This window comes from Microtus ochrogaster, linkage group LG1, assembly GCF_000317375.1.
Source record: "Microtus ochrogaster isolate Prairie Vole_2 linkage group LG1, MicOch1.0, whole genome shotgun sequence".
Lineage (NCBI taxonomy): Eukaryota > Metazoa > Chordata > Mammalia > Rodentia > Cricetidae > Microtus > Microtus ochrogaster.
In genome coordinates, this window is record NC_022027.1 from 46,103,797 (window position 1) to 46,126,268 (window position 22,472).

Consider the following 22,472-nt stretch of genomic DNA (forward strand, 5'->3'; position numbering starts at 1 on the left):
CTCCCTCCATCCCTCCCTCCCTCCCTTCTCTCTAGCTCATCCTGCTGTGTGTGTGGAACAGTTTCCCTGGGAATTTTCTTGGCTCCAGCCTTTGGATTTCATGGTATAGATGACAAGCAGACTTGTAAGTGTTATCCAAATCATCCTTCAGGAATGTGACCCTCAGTGGTAATGAGAAGCCTGAGATGTTTGTATTTTTGAAAGTCGGCCCACAATGCCTCAGATTGAAAGGATTCCGTGTGGGCTCATAGTTGTGGTTTGGGTCAGTAACTCGCATTCCCTTGCTTTCCCTTTGGCTTGGGAACTGAGCACAGATCTCATCTACACGCCGGTCTCTCTTAAGAAGAGAATCTGAGACCGACTCGGTTCTCTCTGGGTTGTAGTTGATAAGGGCACGTGTTTACAGAAATGCTGAGTTAGAGTACTTGGGGGAAATTGAGCTCTTGGGCAGTTTGTGAGGTCAGGATTTCTTCAGGTGCTGGGAGGTGGCGTAGTCACATTTTGCAAGAGAATCTGCATTTTCTCTTCAGCCGGGTGACATATCTATCTGTCCTCCTGCAACAGAACCATCAAATAGAAACTTCTTAAAATGAAGAAGTTTCCTCTCCTCCCCTCTCCTGGGGGAGGAGAGACAGCAAAGGAACATACTGTCTATGTTTATTAGGAAAATGCCCTACTTACCTGTGCTTTCCATTCATGCTGTCGTATGGGTACGTCTGTGCTCTGCTTGAAGTTGTTCGTATGACCTCTTCTGCCTCCTCTCATCCATCATACCTCTTCCCAGAGAGACTCGTGGTGTTCACTGACTAGACAGCCTAAAGTATATAGCCAGCACTTGACTCTGTTGCAGTAAACTGCTTACTTAGTATTCAGAAGAACTTGGGTATTTATACATGTTTCTACATATGGTAGGTAGGCTGGCGAATTTACCTGAAGTCTTTGTTACGTGAGTTACAAAGTTGCAAAGCATCCCTTATTTTCAACTTTTTGATTAACACAGGGTTTCCCTCTACTGCGGTATGGCTCCACAGTTACAGGTGCTGTTTCCCCACCAGCAGATCCTGGGCACTTAGCAACGGTTTATGCGCGCGCTGGCTTATGCACATGCTGGGACTCAGTAAGCGTACAATACCTTTGTGGCTGTTTGACTAGCACCCACCTGCTTCTAGGCTGACACATTTCACAGGGTGGGAGCGCTCTGCATTTTCACTTAGTGTTTAGATGGTGTCTAGCACAAATTTCTACTCTGTGTGTGTAGTGCCAGATGAATGAACATGTCAATAAAGATTCACTCTGGTCCCGGACAACAGATAACCAACTCACACATGGCTACTGGGGGCCTTTTCAAAACTTCTTTGAGGGACTGCAGACACAGGAAACAGTAGAAAGGACAATTGAGAAGATGGGGGTGGAAACTCTTCTTCTCTTCCTCTCCCCCTCCTTCCTGCCTCCTTCATCTTTTCCTTCCTCTTCCTTCCCCCTCCCCTCCTCCTTATTCATCTTTCCTCTCCTTCCGCTGTGCCTGGGATCTTAACCTTACAACTATTGACTAATTGATACTAACTGCAGGAAAACAAGCAGAAATGAGAAGTTCGGGTGGAGAAATGCATGCATGTGCACATGTGTGCACACACACACACTGTCTCCATTGGTTGTAGTATCCCAGGATGACTGACAGACTCTTCAGTCACCATCTCTTGTAAAGAAGCTGTCTTTTTTTTTTAAAAAATATTTATTTATTTATTACGTATACAATATTCTGTCTTTGTGTATGTCTGCAGGCCAGAAGAGGGCACCAGACCTCATTTCAGATGGTTGTGAGCCACCATGTGGTTGCCAGGAATTGAACTCGGGACCTTTGGAAGAGCAGGCAATGCTCTTAACCACTGAGCCATCTCTCCAGCCCCTAAAGAAGCTGTCTTGATCTGGCAATCAGAACAGTGCTCCCTGGAGTTTATTCCGTTTTGCCTTTCCTCAAGTGACAGTTGTGGACTTAGGCACCTCTTGTTTCCAGGCAAAGGAACCCTTAGAATTGGAGATAGGACCGGAGACTCTACTTAGAGGGTTTGGCTAAATTAAATCACTTAATTTTACAGCTGGATCACTATGTTTTACTGTGCACAAACTGGGGCTATGGCAAGATTTTCCTGTACACAAAAATCTCCAGCGTGCTCTCTGAAGACATAAATTATATCACAAATAAAATTTATATGTAAGAGGTGGAAACCTTCCTTGACCTTAAAGGTAAAAATTACCTTGCTTTCATAATCTCATTCTGTTTTAATTGTAACAAAACATCACCTTGGCAACGCACTCTCTTGCTTCCGCCCACTGATAAGGATCAGAGGGTACAGGCTACTCTGCTAACCACATCTGATGCTCAACTGTTTGGCTTTAAAGTAAAATAAGGGTCTGTCACTTGGAATGTGGAGAATAGAGTCCATCTGGGTGCATCAAGCTTGTTAATTTCCAGAGTCTGGGATGGATTAAAATAGAAGCAGGGGAGAGGGTGGGGATGCAGAATGGTTTCTAGCCTTGGAGCTGTTGATGCTGTTTAACTCTGGTTCTGCAAATGGGAATGCATCCTCCATGTTCCTCCAGCTTTGTAACGGAGCTGCCTCTCTACTCCAGAGTCCTCAGCCTCTCTCCTGCCTTCTTTTTGTTCACTCTGCTCTTCTGGGGTGATTTTAACTTATTGTAGTCCAAGAGCTTTGCCGATTAGTTTCTCCTGCAATGTCTAACAGCCATCACGGAGCTAATTCATTTCAGATTTTAGAATTGGAGCTGTCTCTTCCTCCTCCCTCACTTGGAGAAGGAAACTCTTGTTTCCTGAAGACCATTAAATGCAGCCCTGCCAAGAGCTGCATTTTTATTGGGGAGAGAACAAAGACAGAAAGCAAGTTGGAAAAAGGGCTGGGATTCAAACCCAGGTCTGTCAAAAAAGAATGTATCCCAACACCTAGTTCTGAGCGTCTCTCTAAACTGTTCCACAGGTTCACTCTGCAGAGCAGGATGACAAAAAGCCCAGAGTTGACATCCAGATGGAAGGATGCACAGGGCAGGGTGTGGAATGCAGTTTAGAGAGATGCTCACAACTAGGTGTTGATACACATTCTTTTTTGTTTCTTTGTTGTTTTTCGAGACAGGGTTTCTCTTTGTAACTGTCCTAGAGTTCACACTGTGGACCAGGCTGGCTTGAATAGAGATTCACTTACCTCTGCCTCTCAAATGCTGGGATTAAGGTCCCCATTCTTATATAATTCTTATATAAGCTGTTTTATATTGTTTCAATAATGAAGTCAGCGGGACATCTCTTAAAAACTTCAGATTATAAACTTAGGATGTACGTTCATTGCCAGTTGCTCTCTCTTTTTTTTTTTTTCAGGCTGGCCTTGAACTCATAGAGATCCTCCTGCCTCTGCCTTCCTAGTGCTGGGATTAAAGGCGTGGGACATCACACCTGGCCACTGGTTGACCTCATGGACATGCGTAGCTTTCGCTTAAAACTGTTCTTACAAGCTACATGCTTGTCTCAGTGATGTATTCAGGGGACCTCCTATGGTGCCCCAGATTTCTGCAGCTGAAAGTTACTTCTCCCTTCCCGTGTCCCCCTGTTTTTATCCTCAATAGTATTGTGTTTAGTATGGCCTGTCTACATTGTAAGGCTTCTTAGATCAGGGAACAGTGCTTATCAGTGAGTAGCAAAACAACACACTTTTAGTAGCACTTTTAGGTGAACAAATAATTATATTCAAAAAGACATGTTCTAAAAAGACAAAAACGAAATGATCAAATTAAAAACTGGCTATTTTGTATGATCAAGTTGGGTTACAGCTCCATTAAGGATGGAGTGGGCTGTGGAATTCACCTAGTAACAAATCTTCACTAGCTAGATTAGCAAGGGGGGCATTAAATCAATTAAGGTCTTCTAAGCACTTACTTAGTGGCTTCCTGTTGCTACTTTTGTTTCGAAAATGGTTAAAACTAAGCCCTCTATTACAGGCTTCATTTGCCATGGCTGCAGAAATCAAAGTGTGTTGACTTTGCCAGGGCAGTGGAAGTATCCCGGGAATAGGTTGCCCATTCCAATTCTCAATTTCCAGCCTTTATAGTTGCCAAAGAACCAGGATTTTAGAGGATTTTTGTTGTTGTCATCTTAACATACTGGATGTCTGTAGTAGCTGAAGGCTTCGCAGTGTTCAAGGCTGCCTGGCAGCATCGTAGATCAGCCCACACGGTGAAGGCCAAGTGCACGGCCTCTGCCCCTAGGTGCTGACTTCTTGATTCAAACTCCTGTCTTTCAGCTTCAGTAGCTGTGCGGCCTTGAGTAAATTACTGATTTCTCTGCCTCTGTTTCTTCACTTATAAATTGAATTTGGGTGTTAGCAGCTGTTTTATGCAGTTGTTAAGAAAACAGCATCAGGGCAGGCAGTGGTGGCACATGCCTTTACTCCCAGGACTCGCGAGGCAGAGCCGAGTTCTAGGTCAGCCTGGTCTATAGAGCAAGTTCCAGGACAGCCAGGGCAACACAGAGAAACCCTGTCTCAAAAAAGGAGAGAGAGAGAGAGAGAGAGAGAGAGAGAGAGAGAGAGAGAGAGAGAGGAGAGAGAGAGAGAGGAGAGAGAGAGAGAGAGGAGAGAGAAGAACAGCATCAGTTTGTTTCTGTTTAGAGCACTTCTGGAACATACCACTATGATATGTTAGTTGGTATAATGGCCATAGAACATCAGAAGTTTCTTCTTATTGGAAATGGCAATGTTTACTCAAAATGTTCCCCAAGATTTCCTAATAAAGGTAAGTTTGGCTGTAACATTTCAGTGGAGCCCGTAAGGTATGGCCGTGTCTGTATTAGAGCTATGAGGCCCTTGTAGGTCAGAGGAAATGGGAATCACTATTCTCTAGTGGGAAGGTACCTGGGTTTGCTCCAGGCTCGGAAAGTGACTCATCAAGGTGCCAAGTACTTCCTGGTGAGATGTAGATCAAGGAAGAATGGAGACCTGCACAGCCTTCAGATGGCAGGGAGTTTGGAGGGAACCTGGGGGTACTGAGACCCCTTTGGCATCCAGGTAGAAAGAAAGGGTTAGAGAAGGATAGAATCAGGGCCCAGAAGCCAGGGGAGGCTGAGAGAGAGGAAGTATCTCTGGTGAGACTTGAGGTCTCAGTGGTGGGTGTTTGATTGAAAATGAGACCCCAGCCCTCTGACACCCCTATATCCAAGAAGTCTGGGATGATTGGAAGCGGCACCCCAGCCCTTGGCCTGGGAATTGCCTTGGTCCGGACTCCAACTCCCAGCCTGCCAAGCGCTGACCCCCTCTCCCGGGAGGGTTAGGACCACTCACCCAGGCAAAAAAGGAACGTTGTCTACAGGGTTTGCATGGGCTCCTCTCCCTGCCATGCTGTCCTGATCCACCTGGGAGTGTGGCAGTTATTAAACGTGGGCATTTTTGGTTCAGTCTAATCTGGTCTGATTGGAATTATTTTGCGTCGGCAGAGATGCCCATCTTAAGATTTTTCTTAACACGGAGAGAAACAGGGAATTCTGGGGAAGGGCGAGTTAAGGATGGGAGGGGTAGGCTTGCAGTGTTGTATCAATTTACAATATAGATAGGAAAACCCAAGAGGACTACCTCCTCCCCCTCCAATCCCAGTTCAGAACTGAAGTCAGGCAAACAGCGGGTTGTGTGGATGAAATTCAGGAGTCATTTCCAGATGTGTGATAGTGTTGGTCTGTGGGAATATATGCAGTTCTTTGAGACTTGGGTCTCTAGAATCAGAAGGGACTGCGTGTCTTGGAGAGTGAGTTCTTAGGTGGGTGTCCTGAAAGCCTGGGAGTGGAGCTTCCTTTTAGTTGTCTGAGTCACCAGGTGAGTTTCTCAGCTGGCCCTTTAGTCACTAGTCACTCTTGCGTCCCGTTGTGGAGCTGGCGAAGAACTTCCTGTTTCCTTTTTGCTCACTGCGCACTGATGGGCAGTGACTCTTCTTTAACACTGGGAAGAATTTGGTTTAAATTATAAAATTTCAAAGTACATTTAAAATCTTAAATATCTCACAAGACACTCTAAGGACGAAGAGCATGCTTTAAATTTCAAAGCTTTCAAGACCAGAATGTTTTATGACCCTGCAACTCGTGTGTGGTTTTCAATGGGGATAAAAATACTCGGTATGTGGGTGGTTTCTCGTGTTTTGGGTAACGGTGAGAATATGAGATTCCAAGCTCTGGACTCTGGGAAGAGAGCTATAATTACCAATCGGTGCCTTCCTGGGATTGGTTTATGGGTGGATATTGGTTATCTAGAAATCCAGCAAGCCAGAATTCATAGCATCAAGCCTGGCTTTTCCCCTGGAAGTTAAAATTGTGATTGACAGTCGAGGAAGCATAGGCTCGCGTGTTTGCCTGTCTTTTTCCATCTCTGGGACCATTCATGTGTGCAGTTGGGCAGGACTGAAGGCTGGTATGGTGGCTTCTCCAAGCCTAGTGCCCGGGAGCCACCACACAGCTGCTATGGAAACATTTCTAAATATAATCTAGAACTGACTTTACACGCTCCTCCCCCACGACTCGGCGGATGTGGTAAACACCCTAAAAATACCTATGATTGAACTTTTGAGGTATCTGAAAAGAAGGGGCAGGCACAAGGACTGGGGTTGAAAGTCCGGCACTGTTGGATGCTAGCTCATTCTCATCCTCTGGGACAGTTGTCCCTCTGGGCCTGTGTGCAAAGCTGTTTGCTGTGCTGTGGTCCGTGTTGTTCCCCTCAAGGCTAAGAGCTTGCTCTCTGGTCTTATGTTTATTGCTGGCAGGTTTCAAGGAAAACTATTCATAGAATGACATCTGTTCTCTGTCCCATTGACCAAACCTGCAGCTGCTACCATAAAGGCAGGGGGTTGAGTTTTCAGTTTATTTCATAAAAGTCAGAATTTTATGTACCAGTCTAGTGTTCACAAAACCACTACAGTTTATCAGTCCTGGCCTTAAGGAGTCACATTGCTATGCCCATGGAGTAGCCAAAGAAATTTGAGAATGGAGCCTGTTTGGGTTATATTATTATCACACTCATAATCCCACAATATAAAAGTAGAATAAAAAATCTTTAAAAATTATTGACTAAGTGATTGTGCAAAGCCTTTTTACTAAAAAAGAAAAGAAAAGAAAGAAACTGTGAGGCTGGAGAAATAACTCATTCTGTAAAGTGCCTGTCGAACAAACATGAGGACCTGAGTTCAGAACCCCAGCCTCCATGTAAAAATCCAGGAGTGATGATGTGTGTCTACAGTGCCAGATTCGGGGACAGCTGGGTTCCAGATGGCCCAGCCTATTTGATGAGTACAAGACTCAGTGAGAGACCCTGTCTCAAAAAATAATGTGGAGTGTGATCAAGGAAGCCAATCAAGACAGATCTCAGGCCACACATTGGTGGGGGGTGGGGGATACATAAATACATCAGTAAGTCAAACAGTGAAGCTTGTTTCTTCACCCCCTTTGAGTATTTTGAACACAGAGCCCGTTGGTGACATAGCTGGAACACCAGCAGTCTTGTCTCCCAGGAGGCTTTTCATGTTCACCTCCGGACTTGAAGAGCCTAAGGTCCTGTGATTGATTGATCACCGGCAAGTTCTGTTTCTGCTGAAAGAAAACCTTCATGGTTGGTCTCTAATGCCCATGAGACGTGCTCACAGTTGTGGAAATGGTCAACACTGTCATCCAGGACAGATGAGTCTCTAACTCTTATGCCTCCCCCCAGCCCCCGCCAGTCCACCCTGAGGAGGTTCAGTGTGTGCAGAGCCCGCGTGAAGAAGCGCCACTATGTCTGGACAGTACATGGAGGAGATGGGACGGTTTTGTGTGTTGAGAGTTTAAGTACTTTGTGTTATGGTGGCTACAACAGCGTCCTTTGATTGTAACCCTCTATCTATATCTTCTGCTGTGAGCATCTCGGAGCCCCCTTGTGCGTCTGGAAGAATGTTTGCACGTGTAGAAGATAAACGGGATGTTTCTCTCGAATGATGGGAGCTATTAAATGTTTGTGTTGTCAACCATTGCATGTGTGAACTAGCCACTTGTAGGAGCTCCTGTTTCCTGGACCCGTCCACTTAATGCAAGGAACGCAGCCCCTGGGGAGGCTGCAAGAGTGGGAGGTCCTGGAGTTGGTAGTGAAGAAGCCAGGGAAGGCATGGACACCAGGACATCTCTCTGTGTCACGAGGATCGCGGCAGTCACGTCTGGTGATGTAGATCAGGTCTCTCAAACGTGTCTCCTCTTCACTTCCAGAATGAAGAGCTACGCAACTTATCACTTTCAGGCCACGTCGGATTCGACAGTCTTCCTGACCAGCTGGTCAACAAATCCACCTCTCAAGGATTCTGTTTCAACATCCTGTGTGTGGGTAAGTGAAGGTGTCCCCTCTTGTTCATGTCCCCTCACGAAGGGGGCGTGTTTCTGGGGCAGGCGGATGATAGTTTATCCCGCTTCCCTGTTTCCTCCAGCTATATTTGGTAAGTGTTTTGCAGTTTTGTGGTGGTACTCAAATTGTCTTTATTTCTGTCCTGTGGTCATGCAGCTGGTCAGTCTTATTTTGTTATAAAAAAAAATTGTCATTTTTTTGTGGAGAGCAGGCACTGAACCCTCACTAGACTATAGGAAGTTGAGGGAGCTCTGGTATGTACTGGAAAAGCCTCTAACCCAGTGACTCAATCTGTGGGTCACGGCCTCTTTGGGGGGTCATATATCATATTTACATTATAATTCATAACAATAGCAAAATTATGAAGTAGCAACAAAAATAATTTTATGGTTGGGGGTCAGCACAACATGAGGAACTGTGTTAAAAGATCTCAGCCTTAGGAAAGGTGAGAACCGCTACTCTAAGCAGTGGATTCCTAGGGTCACATGCCCAGCCTGGCTGGGAGTGGAGGTCCATCTACTCCAAACCACAAGTGGTTCCCTAAGGAAAGAAAGGCTTTACCAGAAGGGAAAGGGGTGTGGAGCCCCACACCCTGGACAGATAAGGACCGCTCACAGGTGACAGGTGTTTTGATTTACACAAAGGATCATGCTGTTTCCATGCTTTAATTTTTTTCTCACACCATAATAAATCTGGATATACTTCCAAGATGGAGTGTGATCCTTCAAGTTTTCCAGATTTCTTTTCACTACAATTTGGCTGTGGTTTGAGTTCATGTGCTGGGGACCTAGGCTGGGTGTCAGTATTGAGACGTTGCAGGACCTTTAAGAATGGGCCGTCTGTGACAGACACTTAGGTTTTGCCTTCAGAAGGGAGGAGAGTGGTTCTCCTGTGTCTCTGTGCCTGACCTTCTGAGAGGGCATGACAGGATTTTTTTTTTCTGGCCATTCCTCAGCCTCTGGCTTTCTGTCTGGCCATGAGCTCTCTCATATGTATTCCATGTTGTATGTATGTCCATGTTGTCATGACATTTGCCATTATTAGATCCTCATTAGCACCAAACTGAGGCTGGCACCATGCCTTCAGACCTCCACAAATGTGAGCTAAACACACTTTCTATAAAATTATTCTGTCTCAGGCCTTTTATTATAGTAACAGAAATCGACTGATGCAGGACTGATGTGGAGACAGACAGACACTGGATGGCACCTCATACCGATAGGCCACAACCACGTTGCGTTACACAGATTAATAGAATTGGGTTAATTTAAGATATAAGAGCTAGCCAACAAGAAGCCTGAGCTAATAGGCCAAGCAGTGTTATAATACAGTTTCTGTGTGATTATTTTGGGTCTGTGTGGCTGAGAAGGGAACAAGCAGCCTCCCACTACAGAGTCCTGTCCCTAGTAGATTGTCTGTTAATCAATCAGGTGGCACTTTGAATGTAATGCCCCCCCCACACCTCATAGGGAGGGTTATTAGAAGGTGGGGCCTTGTTGGTGGAAGTGTGTCACTGTGGGTTTTGAGGTCTTCTATGCTCAAGCTATGCCTAGTCCAGTTCACTTCCTGTTACCTTTGGATCAAGATGTAGAACTCTCAACTCCTTCTCCAGCACCATGCCTGCCTGCGTGACACCGTGTCCCACCATGATAATGGACTGAACCTCTGAGCTGTAAACCAGCCCCACTTAAATGTAAATGTTTTCTTTTATTAGAGTTTCTGTGGTCATGGTGTCTCTTCACAGCATTGAAACCCTAACTAAGACAATCAGCATACAAGCAAAACACTCAGACACATCAAATAAAAGTAAATCTTTTTTAGAAAGGAGGGGAAAAAAAGACATGGTTTTGCTTTAGGGGAGCTTCAAGGTACAGCCAGTGTATTGAAAATCTCCCCTGTGCTAGGCATGGTGGTGTGGGCCTCTAAGCCTTACGCTTGGGAGGCAGAGGCATGAGATTGCAAGTCTGAGGCTTACCTGTGCTATATAGTGAGTTCAAAACCAGCCTAGGCTACAAAGCAAGACCTTGTCAAAACAAGAGATAACACATGCCTTGGGTCCCAGCACTCTGGGAGGCAAAGGTCTGCAGATCTACAGAGTTCAAGGCCAGCCAGGGCTATGCCATGAGACCCTGTCTCAAAAATATGAGACAAACAAAAGACGTGTGAACAGTTAGCTACGAGATGGAGCACTTGTGGAGCCTGAGCAGGACCCCAGAACTGCAAAGGACAAACCCCTCTTGGTTCTGTGACCCTTCCTGCTGCCGCGTCCCATAACTGCTCTTGGTGAACCAACCTTGGTTAATGTTGCTGCATCTATTTACAGCCCTTAAAAGCGCAGAGAGAGCACAGACCTGGGAAGCCAACACTTGGACATTTAGAGGAAAGTGGTTTTTGCAACCAGTTGATTAACTTTGTGCTGTAAGTAGGGTCCGGAATGCTAATTGTTCACAGTTTCCACCTTAATGTAGACGATCACTCAACAGCCGTATCTTTTTAGAACGATGATGGGTGGCATCCCCAAATGGCACGAGCATCCTCAGCTAGTAAAAGGAAAGAGTAATTGCGGTCTCGGGTAGAATCCTTGCCTTGTAAGTGGAAGTTTTATTGCTGCCCTCAGGGAAACGTGAGAGAGAAATAAGTCACTCTATGACAACCTTTGACATGCTGGAAACTTCTGGGGTAGGGGCCCTGCTTGCCTCTTTGCTGGTGTCCTGCAGGGACAGTTTTCAGGGACCCAAATAGTCCCTGCGTGACACGTGCGCACGGTAGTGGGCACTGCCACCAGCAGGCTGCCCAGCACAGTCTGAGTCTCTTATGGGGAGACTGCTCCTTCTTATCTGTGTCTATCACACAGTAATTTTGTTTTGCTCGTGGCTAATTTGTGAGGAAGGGAATCATGGGCTTGGGAAGGGCCACTCATGAAGAAGCAGACTGGCTTATGTTTTTTTATACTGGTGTGTGTGTGTGTGTGTGTGTGTGTGTGTGTGTGTGTTACTATGCACAAGAAAATGCATTTTCAGCAAAGTAAGGAAACTTGGTCTCAAATACTATCCAGCCAGACGCAGAGCCATCTGGAGCGACATCCAGGCAATAGCCGAGGTGCAAGCTGTCAACAGTTTGTTGTTGTGCACCCTGCCATCCCCACACCTATCCTCATTAGGATGCTGAGTCCTCAAACACCAGCTTTATAACTCCACATCTAGTATTGCCCTTCTGTATCAACCTGTTCTCATCTCCATGAGTTCGTAGCCTTCCCTCCCTTGTCATCTCGGCCTGTTTACATCTCTTGCCATGACAGTGTGCTGACTGTCTCTTCTTGAGAAGCGCTCTACTTGGATGACTCTCCTATGCAGCGCTGTAGCCGCCGGGCTTCTGTGGTTGTCTTTGGGTCAGCGGCCAAGACGTTGTCCTGTTTTCTGTGGCAACTCACGAGGTCACAGGGGAGAAGGTGTGGTCTTGCTCAGGAGCACAGTGTGGCTGTCGCAGGCGCTTCAAATGATAGTCCCCTAGCTCGCCCTTAGCAATGTCCGGTTGGTATTTAGTTACATTCTAGACCAGATTCTAAGATATGAGAGAACACCGTATCAGCCTAGTTCATTGTTATATTCCTAGAGCTTGGCACAGGGCTAAGTACATAGTAGGCACTGGAAAAATACTGGCTGGCTGAGGGCTGATGAGGGAGGAAATTCTACCCATCAGGGACACACTGGGAAGGTTACAGGGTAAGGAAAATGCACTTGAGCAACTTTTTATTGAAGAAAGGAATCAATGCTAAGTGGCAAGCCACATCAGGCTGCGCTTCAGAAAAGGCCCAAACCAGAAAGCTCCATCCCACTTTATCTTACATTGTGTCGAGAAGCAAAGATTACGACAATGTAAAAGCTCTCTTTGCTCAGTTTTGTCCATATTGTGAGAGAGTTGCCGTAAGGCTATGGATTCCAGAATTTCTCCTTTCCCTGTGGGCTTTCACCATCTGAAAAATGACTCCAGCTTTCCTTCAGGAGACAGGACTGCAGGAAGGGCTGCCAGGTCGGGGTTAGGGATTGCTGGGGGGCTGATAGACGTTGAGTCTAAGAGGACATTCTGCTGACTGCATTGAAAAGGTGCATTTTATGACGTCTTGATTGCTCCCTCCTCCTCTTGCTAATCATGACAGCACCCTCAGCCTCAGCAGTGCATGGGCAGCGACAGGCTCAGTTCCCTGTCCCATAGCTCCGGGATGGAATAGATGAACCGAAGTTATGAGAGATTTTGCTTGGTCCTAAGCTGGAGGTTTACAATCCTCAGTTCATCCCGGCTTCATATTTGGCTCTCCCTGCCTGGTGCAGTTGTTTTGGTGCCCTTCCCTCTGCTTTGTGCCTATGAGGAGCCTGGCACGCAGCCTTGGCTTGAAATAGCTCTGTAAATCAATAGAGCCGTTGCTTTAAGTCATGCTTAAAATATCATCACAATTGTGGCCATGAAATCTGTAAACTAGTATTTGTTATCTTGCTTTCAGCTCAGTAGAGAGGAGGGGAAAGGGCGGGGAGAGCAGAGAAATCGGCAAAGATGCCGAGCCATAGCTATAACAGATAGATAATCAGAATAACTGTGAACACTAGGACCATAGACACTAGGTTTGAACTCTGGCTCTGCCACTTTACACTGTGACTTTAAGAAAGATATTCGGAGCCTTAGTGCCTTGTCTGCCAGTGCAGGAAACTCCAGTGCCTAGGTGATGGGGGAACGGGGAGAAAAAATGAGAGACTGTGTGGGACCTCCTATCTTGGGCCTGGCACAAAGTAGCAACTTTGGTGATTATTGTTATCAAAGAGTTGTTTTGAAACATATACATTTTTTAAACATTAAATCCACTAATGTATCTTTCCTTGATAATAATCTTTTCAGGCTGATTCAGGAGAAAAAGAGATAGTTTTTATCCTTGTGGTATACAAAGTGGCCATAGGCAGACTCACAGGTACTGACTATCTAGGGGTTAGAAATATCCTTTTTTCCAACCCAGGGCCTCTTGTGTGCCAGGCGGGTCTGCCACTAGGCTGTATCCCTAGCCATTTCTGTTTACTTTTTATTCTGAGGCAGTCTTCCTCAGCTGTTCAACGTGTAACTCTGCTATCACAGCCTCCTGTGTTGCTGGGATAGGAAGTCTGCACCATCAGGCCTGGCTACTAGAAAATATCCTGATCTGTGACTTCAAGCCCTCTTCTGCCGAATAGTTGATAGATTTAGAGGCTTTCCTAAAGAAGTGTTCAGTCCATAGACCATCCATAGAAAGAACTATGGGAGTCACAGTAGAATTTCCAGGAATATTGCCCTCCCCTCCTAACCCAGTTTTGGTTTTCTTTTCGTGGTTATATAGGTGAGACGGGTATTGGCAAATCCACGTTGATGGACACTTTATTCAACACCAAGTTTGAAAGTGACCCCGCTACTCACAATGAGCCAGGTGTCCGGTTAAAAGCCAGAAGTTACGAACTTCAGGAAAGCAATGTACGGCTGAAGCTAACCATTGTCGACACGGTGGGATTTGGAGATCAGATTAATAAAGATGACAGGTATGTCTGAAGATTTTTGTAGCTGTAGACATGGGTCAGGAGAGAGGCAGTTCAAGGAAGGAAGCTCCATCCCAGACCCATTCAGAGTCCTACAAGAAGACTCTGGCTACAGAATTACCAAAGAGTGTCTGAATAACAACTGGGGGTCAGGGAGTTGAGCCTAATGCGGAATTTGGATCAACGGAATGAATTAAAATTTCCTCTGTGCAGAGAGGATTACCTAACTAGGTAATTTATACTACAAATTCCTGTGTCTGTGTGGGGAAACAACTCTTACTAAAGAAGTGAAATGTTTTAAAAGCATTTGGCGTGGTGGTTTGTGCACAAGTAGAGGTCGCTCAATACCGGGGGATTCTGTGTGGTCCTAAAATCGGGCTCTGACTCATCACATAGACTTGAAGCTATACTGTAAAATACTGCAGCGAGTTTTTATTCTGGGAAACCCCAGCCCCTTTGTAAAGCCACAGAAGTGTGGGTCTTCCCCGCGAGTGGCTGTTTGCCTCTTTGAGGGAAACTGTTAATTCTTAGAACTTGCCAGAGAGCCATGATGTGTATGTTAACTGTCCTCAGGGCCACATCCTCTCCCCTCTTGGTCAGTGACCCTGGTCTTCCATCTTCACTTCAGATGTTTAACTGTTTAAAATGTTCCACTTGTTCTCAAACTAAGCTGAGTCTTTGGTCCATAATCCCCTGCTTTAGTTTCCCTGTGAAGTGGGTTTCCTTGCAGGTTGGCCAAACCAATTAGAGAAAACCTCATTTCTACCAGCATGCCTACGGCAGCCTTATAATTTATAGAAAACCACGAGACCAAGGCCAGACCATGTAGATTTCATGGTCCTTCCAGGGGGTATGGGAATTCTGCCTGCCCTAGGATGCCTCCCCTGTCTCCATCAGTAGCAGACTGCCTGTCTTCTCAGTGTGGAGGCCTCTAGACCTTCAGGAATTATGCTCGTACAAGAAGCGATTTAAGAAGGCCGAAACCATCTCGGACCCAAAGATGATTCTAGACACATTTTTGGATAGTGATGGCATTATAGGGCTGTCTCACCCCTTTTGGATAGTGACGGCATTATGGGGCTGTCTTACTCCTTTTCATGTTCAGCAGTTGTAGGATGTTTTGCTTACAAAATGTGTCTGTGACAGAGTTTTAAAAAAATCCTTCCCTCAGAATGGCGTGTGTATTTCTGTGGATGTATTCTGTAAAGTAGAATTTAAAATCTTTTGTGTAGGAATGCGTGTCATCTATATACATTGTAACAGTACCCAGTAGAAGTAAGGACCGCAGTTCCTAACAGAAATGTGTCATTCATTCTTTAGCTGAGCAATGCGGTCTGTTTTATTGTTTTATCTGCAGAGTACTTTAAACACTCGCAGTAGACACTGTCCTGTGGTAACATGGGCAACTGTTACTTTAGTGAAAAGGACTTGGTTTGCATATAATCAAAGTAGGGCCATCTGTACTGCCCTGGGGAAGGGCCACCCAGGCTCTGTCTAACCTCCCTCTGACTTTCAGCACCTAGCCGTGGTGGTGGGGAGGTTGTGTCTGAAGGCCATTTTAATGTGAAGTGCAACACATGAGGAGAAAATCCTGGGGACCAGGAGAAGGGCACACTTGCATTTATGGGAGCTGGAGACAGAGCCAGGTGCATTGTGGGAGCTGGAGACAGAGCCAGCGTCTGTTCCCTGTGCTGTACAGGACTATGCTCAGTGGAAAGCCTGTCTCTTGTCTCTTTGTGGGATAGATTTCTTCTGGGAGTTGGGGAATTTCGTGTTTATGTGTTCCCTGGCTGGATTCTTGTCAGGCTTCCCACAGGACTGAGCAGCGGCCTCCGTCTAACATCTGCAGAAGGACCACATTGCCTCAACACCACCCCTGGTTTTCCTTGTGCCTCACTCTAACTGAGACTTCTCCTCAGACTGGTTTTCAGTGGCCAGCAACAAGCTGCCGAATAGCTAAGCTAGCACATGCAGATCCTCATCTCTGCATCTGGAGTCCTCTTTAAGAAATGAGCTGACTCATATGGGTCAAATAATAGTTTCCAAGGAGACTCCGAAGACAGGAAGTGTGATTTTAACCTAACCTAGATACCAATTATTTTTTCCTATTTAATTTCTTGACAACTCTTGCATAACCTTTTTGAATGACTTTTGAAGCTCTAGACCCATGCCTCAAAAGGCATTGTTGACAATTGACTATAAACCTAAATGGCTTATCTTTAAAAGCAGTTGCTGGACAGTCTCTTTCCATCAGAATATTGGAAGTGGGATATGCATTTTTGCATCAGTGTGTAACCTTATAGGAAGGGATGCACTTTCTCAAAGTCAGGCTTATCTTTTTTTTCTATTAAGCAAGCTTTTCTACCATAGATTCAGGGCCTCAGGAATGTCCCAGTGTGTTTATAGACTTGGGACGCGTCGGCATTCTTGGAACATTATCTGCCCCTGCCCTGGCTAGCTAGAAGGAGGCAGGAAGAGGGGTCTGGGAGGATTTCCTGTTATGTTTAAGTCTTGTTTAAGGACTTCCTTGCTCTGGCTGTCTGTACTCATGCATGAGGGGCATGAGGGGAGGGGATCTGGAGAGGCAAGAGCCAGCACAGTCCTGTTCCCTAACTAGAACCAGATTAGTTTGCCCCACCTTTGGGAGCTACCATGAACTGTAATACCTGCCTGGAAAGTGGACGGTCCAGCCCACCGAGAGAATCCCTGTCTCCACCATAGTTAGGAAACAGCAGTGAAGGGCAGTGTTTGCCCTTCCAATTCAGGTTTCTAGTCAGCTTCCTGGCAGAGACCCCCAGAGGTAAGGAAAACAGTCTTTGGTTAACAGATAGCGAGAAAAGAGAGAAAACATGGTCACACAGTAATCATGGGAAATGGGGTCACGTTTCCACTGGCCATGTTGCAAGAATGATCATAGAAAAAATCCGCAGAGAACGGCTTTTCCCTGCGATTTGAGGGCGAACACATCCCATTTCACTGTGTCCTCATGGCTAGCGTATGCGCAGAATGCATAGTGGAAGGGATGGTCCCTGAGAAGGAGATTGTGTTCAGTATAGCAACCTCTTTGTTCTCTCTCCTACCTCCCGCTCACGTGATAGGGCCGCAATCCAGACGGTGGACTCGGCAGCACAAAACTAGACAGGTGTTCTTTCTATAGCGATGGGGACAAAAGGCACTTAGGTTCCGCTCTATCTTTCTGGGAGTGCAGAGAAGAGTGGAAGGGGTTGAGACACAGTGGGCTGCTTGTTTCAAGGAGACTGGGGAGAGAGCAACCACAGGCCGGCCTGTTTCCCCAGAGGAAACTCTTCATTGTCTCATTCCCATAACGAAACTTTAGCCTAAGGAAATTGTTCTCCGAGAGCTCAGTGGCTTTTGTTTGTTTAGAATGATATCATTTCCTCTCTCCTTTTCTTCTTTTTGGTCCTTTTTCTCCCTCCTCCTTGCTTTAAAAAGCCTCCTGGCACTTAGCTAGTGATGTTGGTGGGGACAGTTCTATTTCACAGAATAGGCATTTGCTCCCTTGTGCTAGCTGGAGATTTCACCCTTGGCTGGGAAGGAAAGGGGCTGCATGTTGAACTCCAGGTTTGGCACCCACAGGCTGACCATAGCGAGTAGAGAGGAAGGGCTCCTATGGGGTGTAGAAGAGAAGACCCATCAGAAAGATTCATAAGCAGTTGGATGCAGGGATCTAAAACTCATCGGAAAGACTGGGCTGGAGGTAGAGGGCTGTGGCTTGTCATCGAAGGGATGGTCAGAATAAATGTGGTTTTCCAGGGTAACCACAGAGGAAGAGAGGGTGAAGGGCTGGCAGGAGTTTGGTAGAAGCAGCAAAGGAGGCCTAAGGGACAAAGAGAGCAAAGGATCCCAGCTCTCCAAGCAGTCTCCACCATGTTCTCACCCCACTCCACCCCAGCGTGGAGGCGGCTTAAGACCAGAGGCAATTAGTAGAAATTAGTAGAAAGCAGAACCAAGCTTGGGACTGCTCCTGAGACAAGGCAGGGACGGCCCAGACTCAGAAACAAGGAAGCAAGAACACATTGGTAGTATCTTCTTTTTGGTGAGATAAGGGGCTGCTGACAAGAACAGCCTGCCCCAGTTAGGAAACCCTGCAGCTCAGCCCCCCAGACATGATGGGTGACCTCCTGGGCTGTCCACTTCCCCATAGGGTGGGGCTCAGTACTAGGGAAGTGGGTACTGAAAAGGGTGTGGAGTTCTTGGGGCGCTTTCTCTTCCCCCCTCCTTTAAAAAAACCTCCAACCACTTTCCTTGGATTTACTGCATTCTGGGTTTATTTGTTTTACCTTTTTAAAGACAGGGTTTCTTGTAGCCCAGGCTTGCCTGGGGCTTGCGCAGCTGAGGCTGGCCTTGAACTCTCGGTCTTCCTTCATCTGCCTCCTGGTACCAGGATTGGAAGTGTGTACCAGGATCTACTCAAGCTGTTATTTTGGTGCTTGGCTTGTTTATGGGAAAGTGAAACACAGAAAGGTTTAGGGACTGGTCCAAGGCCACGGGGCTGGTGACTATGATGCTGGCTAGCTTTTGGGCGCAGGCACTTTGACCTGAACCCATGATTCTCTTACACAACTACCTGAAAATGTCATCGAATGTGGGTATTGTTATGTAATTTGTACCTATATTTCAAAACTGAGAAGGTAAAGATTCTCGTTATTAACCGCTATCCTTTGCATTGGGGTTTCACAGTTCTAATTTTAATTGATGAGACATAGTCCACCTTTTTTTGTTAAGCCTGTAGAGAGACTGTTTACATTCTTCCAGTGGATTATGATCAGATCATCAAAGAAGGAATACAGTGAGCAGTGTTTAGTAGCTAAGTGTAGGAATACATACATGTGGTCCGGGCACTCGGGAAACTAAGGCAGGAATGCCACAAGTTTGAGCAGAGGCTAGCCTGGGCAACATAGCAAGTCCAAGGCTAGCTACTTATCGAGATTTTGCCTCCAAACACCTAAACAAGGGGCTGTGGAGATGGCTCATTCCATATAAGTGCTCGCTATTCAAGCCTGAGGACCTGAGTTCACCTCCTGAAATACATACCAAAAACCACGTGTGGTGCTGCGCGCTGGTAATTCTAGTTCTGGGGAGGAGACACCAGCGGATCCCTGGTCCTCAGTGGCCAGCTACTAGCCTGCCTGGCAAGCCCCAAGCCAGCCAGAGACCCTGTCCCCCCCAAAAAAAGAGAATGGCTCTTGAGGAGCAGTGCCTGAAGTTGCCCTCTAACCTACACATACACGCACGCATGCACGCACGCACGCACTCACGCACGCACGCGCTCCCTTCCGCTCTCCTGAGGTGGGACGTCTGCTTCATCCCACTGTAAGGTTTTGTAGCGTCCTGTGGGAGCTTTCAGTTTAATTTATGGGTCTGGGATCTAGACGTTGAAAGACTTGTTTTCTTACTACTGAACTGTTCTTATAAACTTACAGCAGAAAGTAAGTCTGGAGAGAAGTAAAGCCTCCGTTCCTAACAGATCTGTGCCTTTGCTGCTAAAACCGAGTCCCTCTGATTGGTTCCCTTAGAGACTGAAAGGGTTAATGGACCTGTTGCTTACTTCCTGAAGAATGTGTTGCTGGCAGGCTGTTGATGATTTTCATGGCCAGGTAATAGACTCGTCCATAGTCGTCCAAGACAGAGTTAGCTGTGACTTGGTGTGGCAGGACGGGGAACAGACGTTATGGTTAGAAGACAGACAGAATCTTAAATCACAGTTGCCCAGGCTCTTCAGTGTCTTGATGAACTTTCGGGAAGGCAGAGTTCAGCCTGCATGCCTCTAGGGGATGTGCAGAGGACCCGAGGAAAGCTGGGGACAGCGATGTCCTGTTCTGAAGTTGCAGGCTGGTGTCTTTCCCTGCACCAATGCCAAGCAGGCATTAGAAGCTGTCAGAATCACTTTATTAAGACGGATTGTTTTAGAGGGTCGAGCTAAAGACCTTGCCAGCAGAGGCATGAGGCACGTGCGGACGGATGTCTAGGGGCCAGTACAATGGCTGTGTGCTGCTGGAACCCAGAAAGGGAAGGCAGGAAGGGAGTCGAGGCAGGAAGGTCAAGAACTTGGGTCCTGGCTCTTAGGGCAGAGTGAGTCACCCATGTTTCCCAGAAGACTTTTGCCCCAATCTGCAAAAAAATTTTTTTTTGAGACTAAAAAAATTGAAAAATGGTTCTTCTGCATTCTAGCTACAAGCCTATAGTGGAATATATTGATGCCCAGTTTGAGGCCTACTTGCAAGAGGAATTGAAAATTAAACGCTCTCTCTTCAACTACCATGACACGAGGATTCACGCCTGCCTTTACTTCATCGCCCCCACGGGCCACTCTCTGAAGTCCCTGGACCTGGTCACCATGAAGAAGCTAGACAGCAAGGTACTGGATGCAGTTCTATCCACTCTGGCGCTATTTCTCTAAGGACCCAGGTTATTTTCTGGAATGCACGTAGCTGGGTTTTGTTAACGCTTTCTTCTTTCCTAGATTACAGAGATAGAGGTTGTCCGAATGAGATAAGTGCCTAAAAACCTCTTCTGAGTGTTGGTCAAGAGAAGACAAAACCAGCACACTGCACTCTCCTTAGTTCTGAGACGGGGACTGGTAGATAAGCATGGAGTTTATTTGCCCTCCTGGAGGCCTATAAAGCCCTGGCTATAATTTGAATTTAGTGTGATATCAGATTTTAATGTTTTGCCTGCTTGAGGACACTCAGCCTTCTAGATTTTCAACTGCACTCGTCTCAAAAGAAAATAAAGTCTGCATTTCGTTTTTGGCCCTGGGCCTGGCATGTTTGTAGCCTCTGTTTCTACAGCTCTTGAAGGAAGGGGGCCCGTCGGCGTGATATAATCTGATTCCAAGTCTATAATTAACTTAGTTTTCTGTTTTGAAATAAACAGAAAACACTATGTTCTGAAATGGATGACAAAGGCATCAGGAACAACCACAAACTAAGCTGTGGTACTTTCCCCCAGACTCTGAGCCCCTCTGGCACTCAGTGGAGATTCTCACTGGATGATCAAAGCCCTGGGATGTGTTTTTGGCTGTACCCATCCACCCCCTGCCCACAAAAAACAAAAAAAACTGTTAAAGAGATTCTTTCTCTGCAGAGAACTAAAACATAGAGAGAATGTTCAGTAATTGATCTGTCCCGAGCTCCTTTCTGAACCAGCCAGGCTCTTTGGGCTTCCAGCATTTATGGTGCTCTACAGAAAGATACTCTCCTGGCCTTAAAGTATTATTATTATTATTATTATTATTATTATTATTATTATTATTACCGCCACCACCATCATCCCCACCAGACTCTGCAAGGATAACAGACATTCTTCCTCATTCTGTTCAATTCTCTGGACTTCAGTTCCTGGGAGTTTTACCTTGCCCCGTCTTGGTAGTGGCAGATCCCACGTGGTCCTTGGAAACCTGCAGGCCCTTCTGCTCTCTAAGCATCCATTTGTTAGAGACATTCAGGAAAGGAGTCAAAAGGAAAAGGGAGAAACCAGAGGCCGAACAAACACAAACAAACCAAAGAGTCCAACCACTAAGCAGATTCAACTTTCAGACAACTCAGAATGATATCGGGGATCTAGGTACCATCTTTCAGTGTTGTTTAATTCAGTTTCATTGAAAAAGGTCAAGGGAAGATGATCAGTTATGATCATTCTAGAAGATTGTAATTACCTGCTCGTATGATAGTTGGTGTCTCTATTTACCCTGGTCAGTTTGGCCGAGAAAGCCATGTTTTGTCTGTGTCTTTGTGTAGGGGCGTAAATAAATGCAGGCAGATTGTAAAGAAATATATACAGCTTTAATGAAGGAATAAACTTACAGAACCGAGGTTCCCGCGTAGCACAGGAAGCAGGAAAAAGGGACGCGCAGGCTCCCGCGTGCCCGATTTATCAGTAAACATGCCCGCCCCTAAGGGGCTGGCTTAACCCTACATCTTGGCATCTCAGTCTGAAGTGTGTGCACAGGTAGTCAGTAAGCTTTGTCCCTCGGGTTCTGATGAAGCCTTTATTTGCTGTCAGGGATGCTCCCCTCCACTGGAGGAAGCCCAAGCCCATGGTGTTTGGGAGGATGTGACAGAGAGATTGAAGACAGACTTCAGCATATCTCTTGTTCTGGTTTGTCAGGAGTTTCTGATTCGGCCCTTGAAGGGGAAAAGCAAAATATTCAAATGTGACTGACAGACCATGGGCTCCTGAACTGGGCGGAGAGTCTAGTCTAGATAGCTGTCTCTAACATTCTCTAAAACCCCTGTGCCTACGAGAGAGAGGGAGAAAGTTCATCTTTAACCACCAACGAAAAAAAAATGTTATTTTGTCATCCTGGCACTAAGGAGGTGGAGACAGGGGAATCAGAGTCCCAACCAGCCTGAGCCCAGAGTGGGTTTGCCGCCGGCTACATGAGACCCTCTCTCGAAAGACTGTGTCCTTTCAACAGGGTTTAGGGAGTAGGAAATAACATCCTTGGGGCTTTGTGTCTGCATTCCCAGGTGTCCTGGCTCTTCCCCCGGACTGTCTG

At 46.3% G+C, this 22,472-nt stretch overlaps 1 protein-coding gene across 10 annotated transcripts in view; it reads left to right on the forward strand.

Annotated features, from left to right (window-relative positions):
* Sept11 (septin 11) overlaps nt 1-22,472 on the forward strand; it is a 122,117-nt gene that overhangs the window by 79,634 nt on the left and 20,011 nt on the right. For all 10 annotated transcript variants that reach the window (XM_026785068.1, XM_005359511.3, XM_013350883.2 and 7 more), the window contains exons 2-4: nt 8,270-8,384; nt 13,759-13,954; nt 20,144-20,330. In XM_026785068.1, the coding sequence (XP_026640869.1) occupies nt 13,788-13,954; nt 20,144-20,330 (354 nt within the window). In that variant the 5' untranslated portion in view covers nt 8,270-8,384; nt 13,759-13,787. The remainder of the gene's footprint in view (nt 1-8,269; nt 8,385-13,758; nt 13,955-20,143; nt 20,331-22,472) is intronic.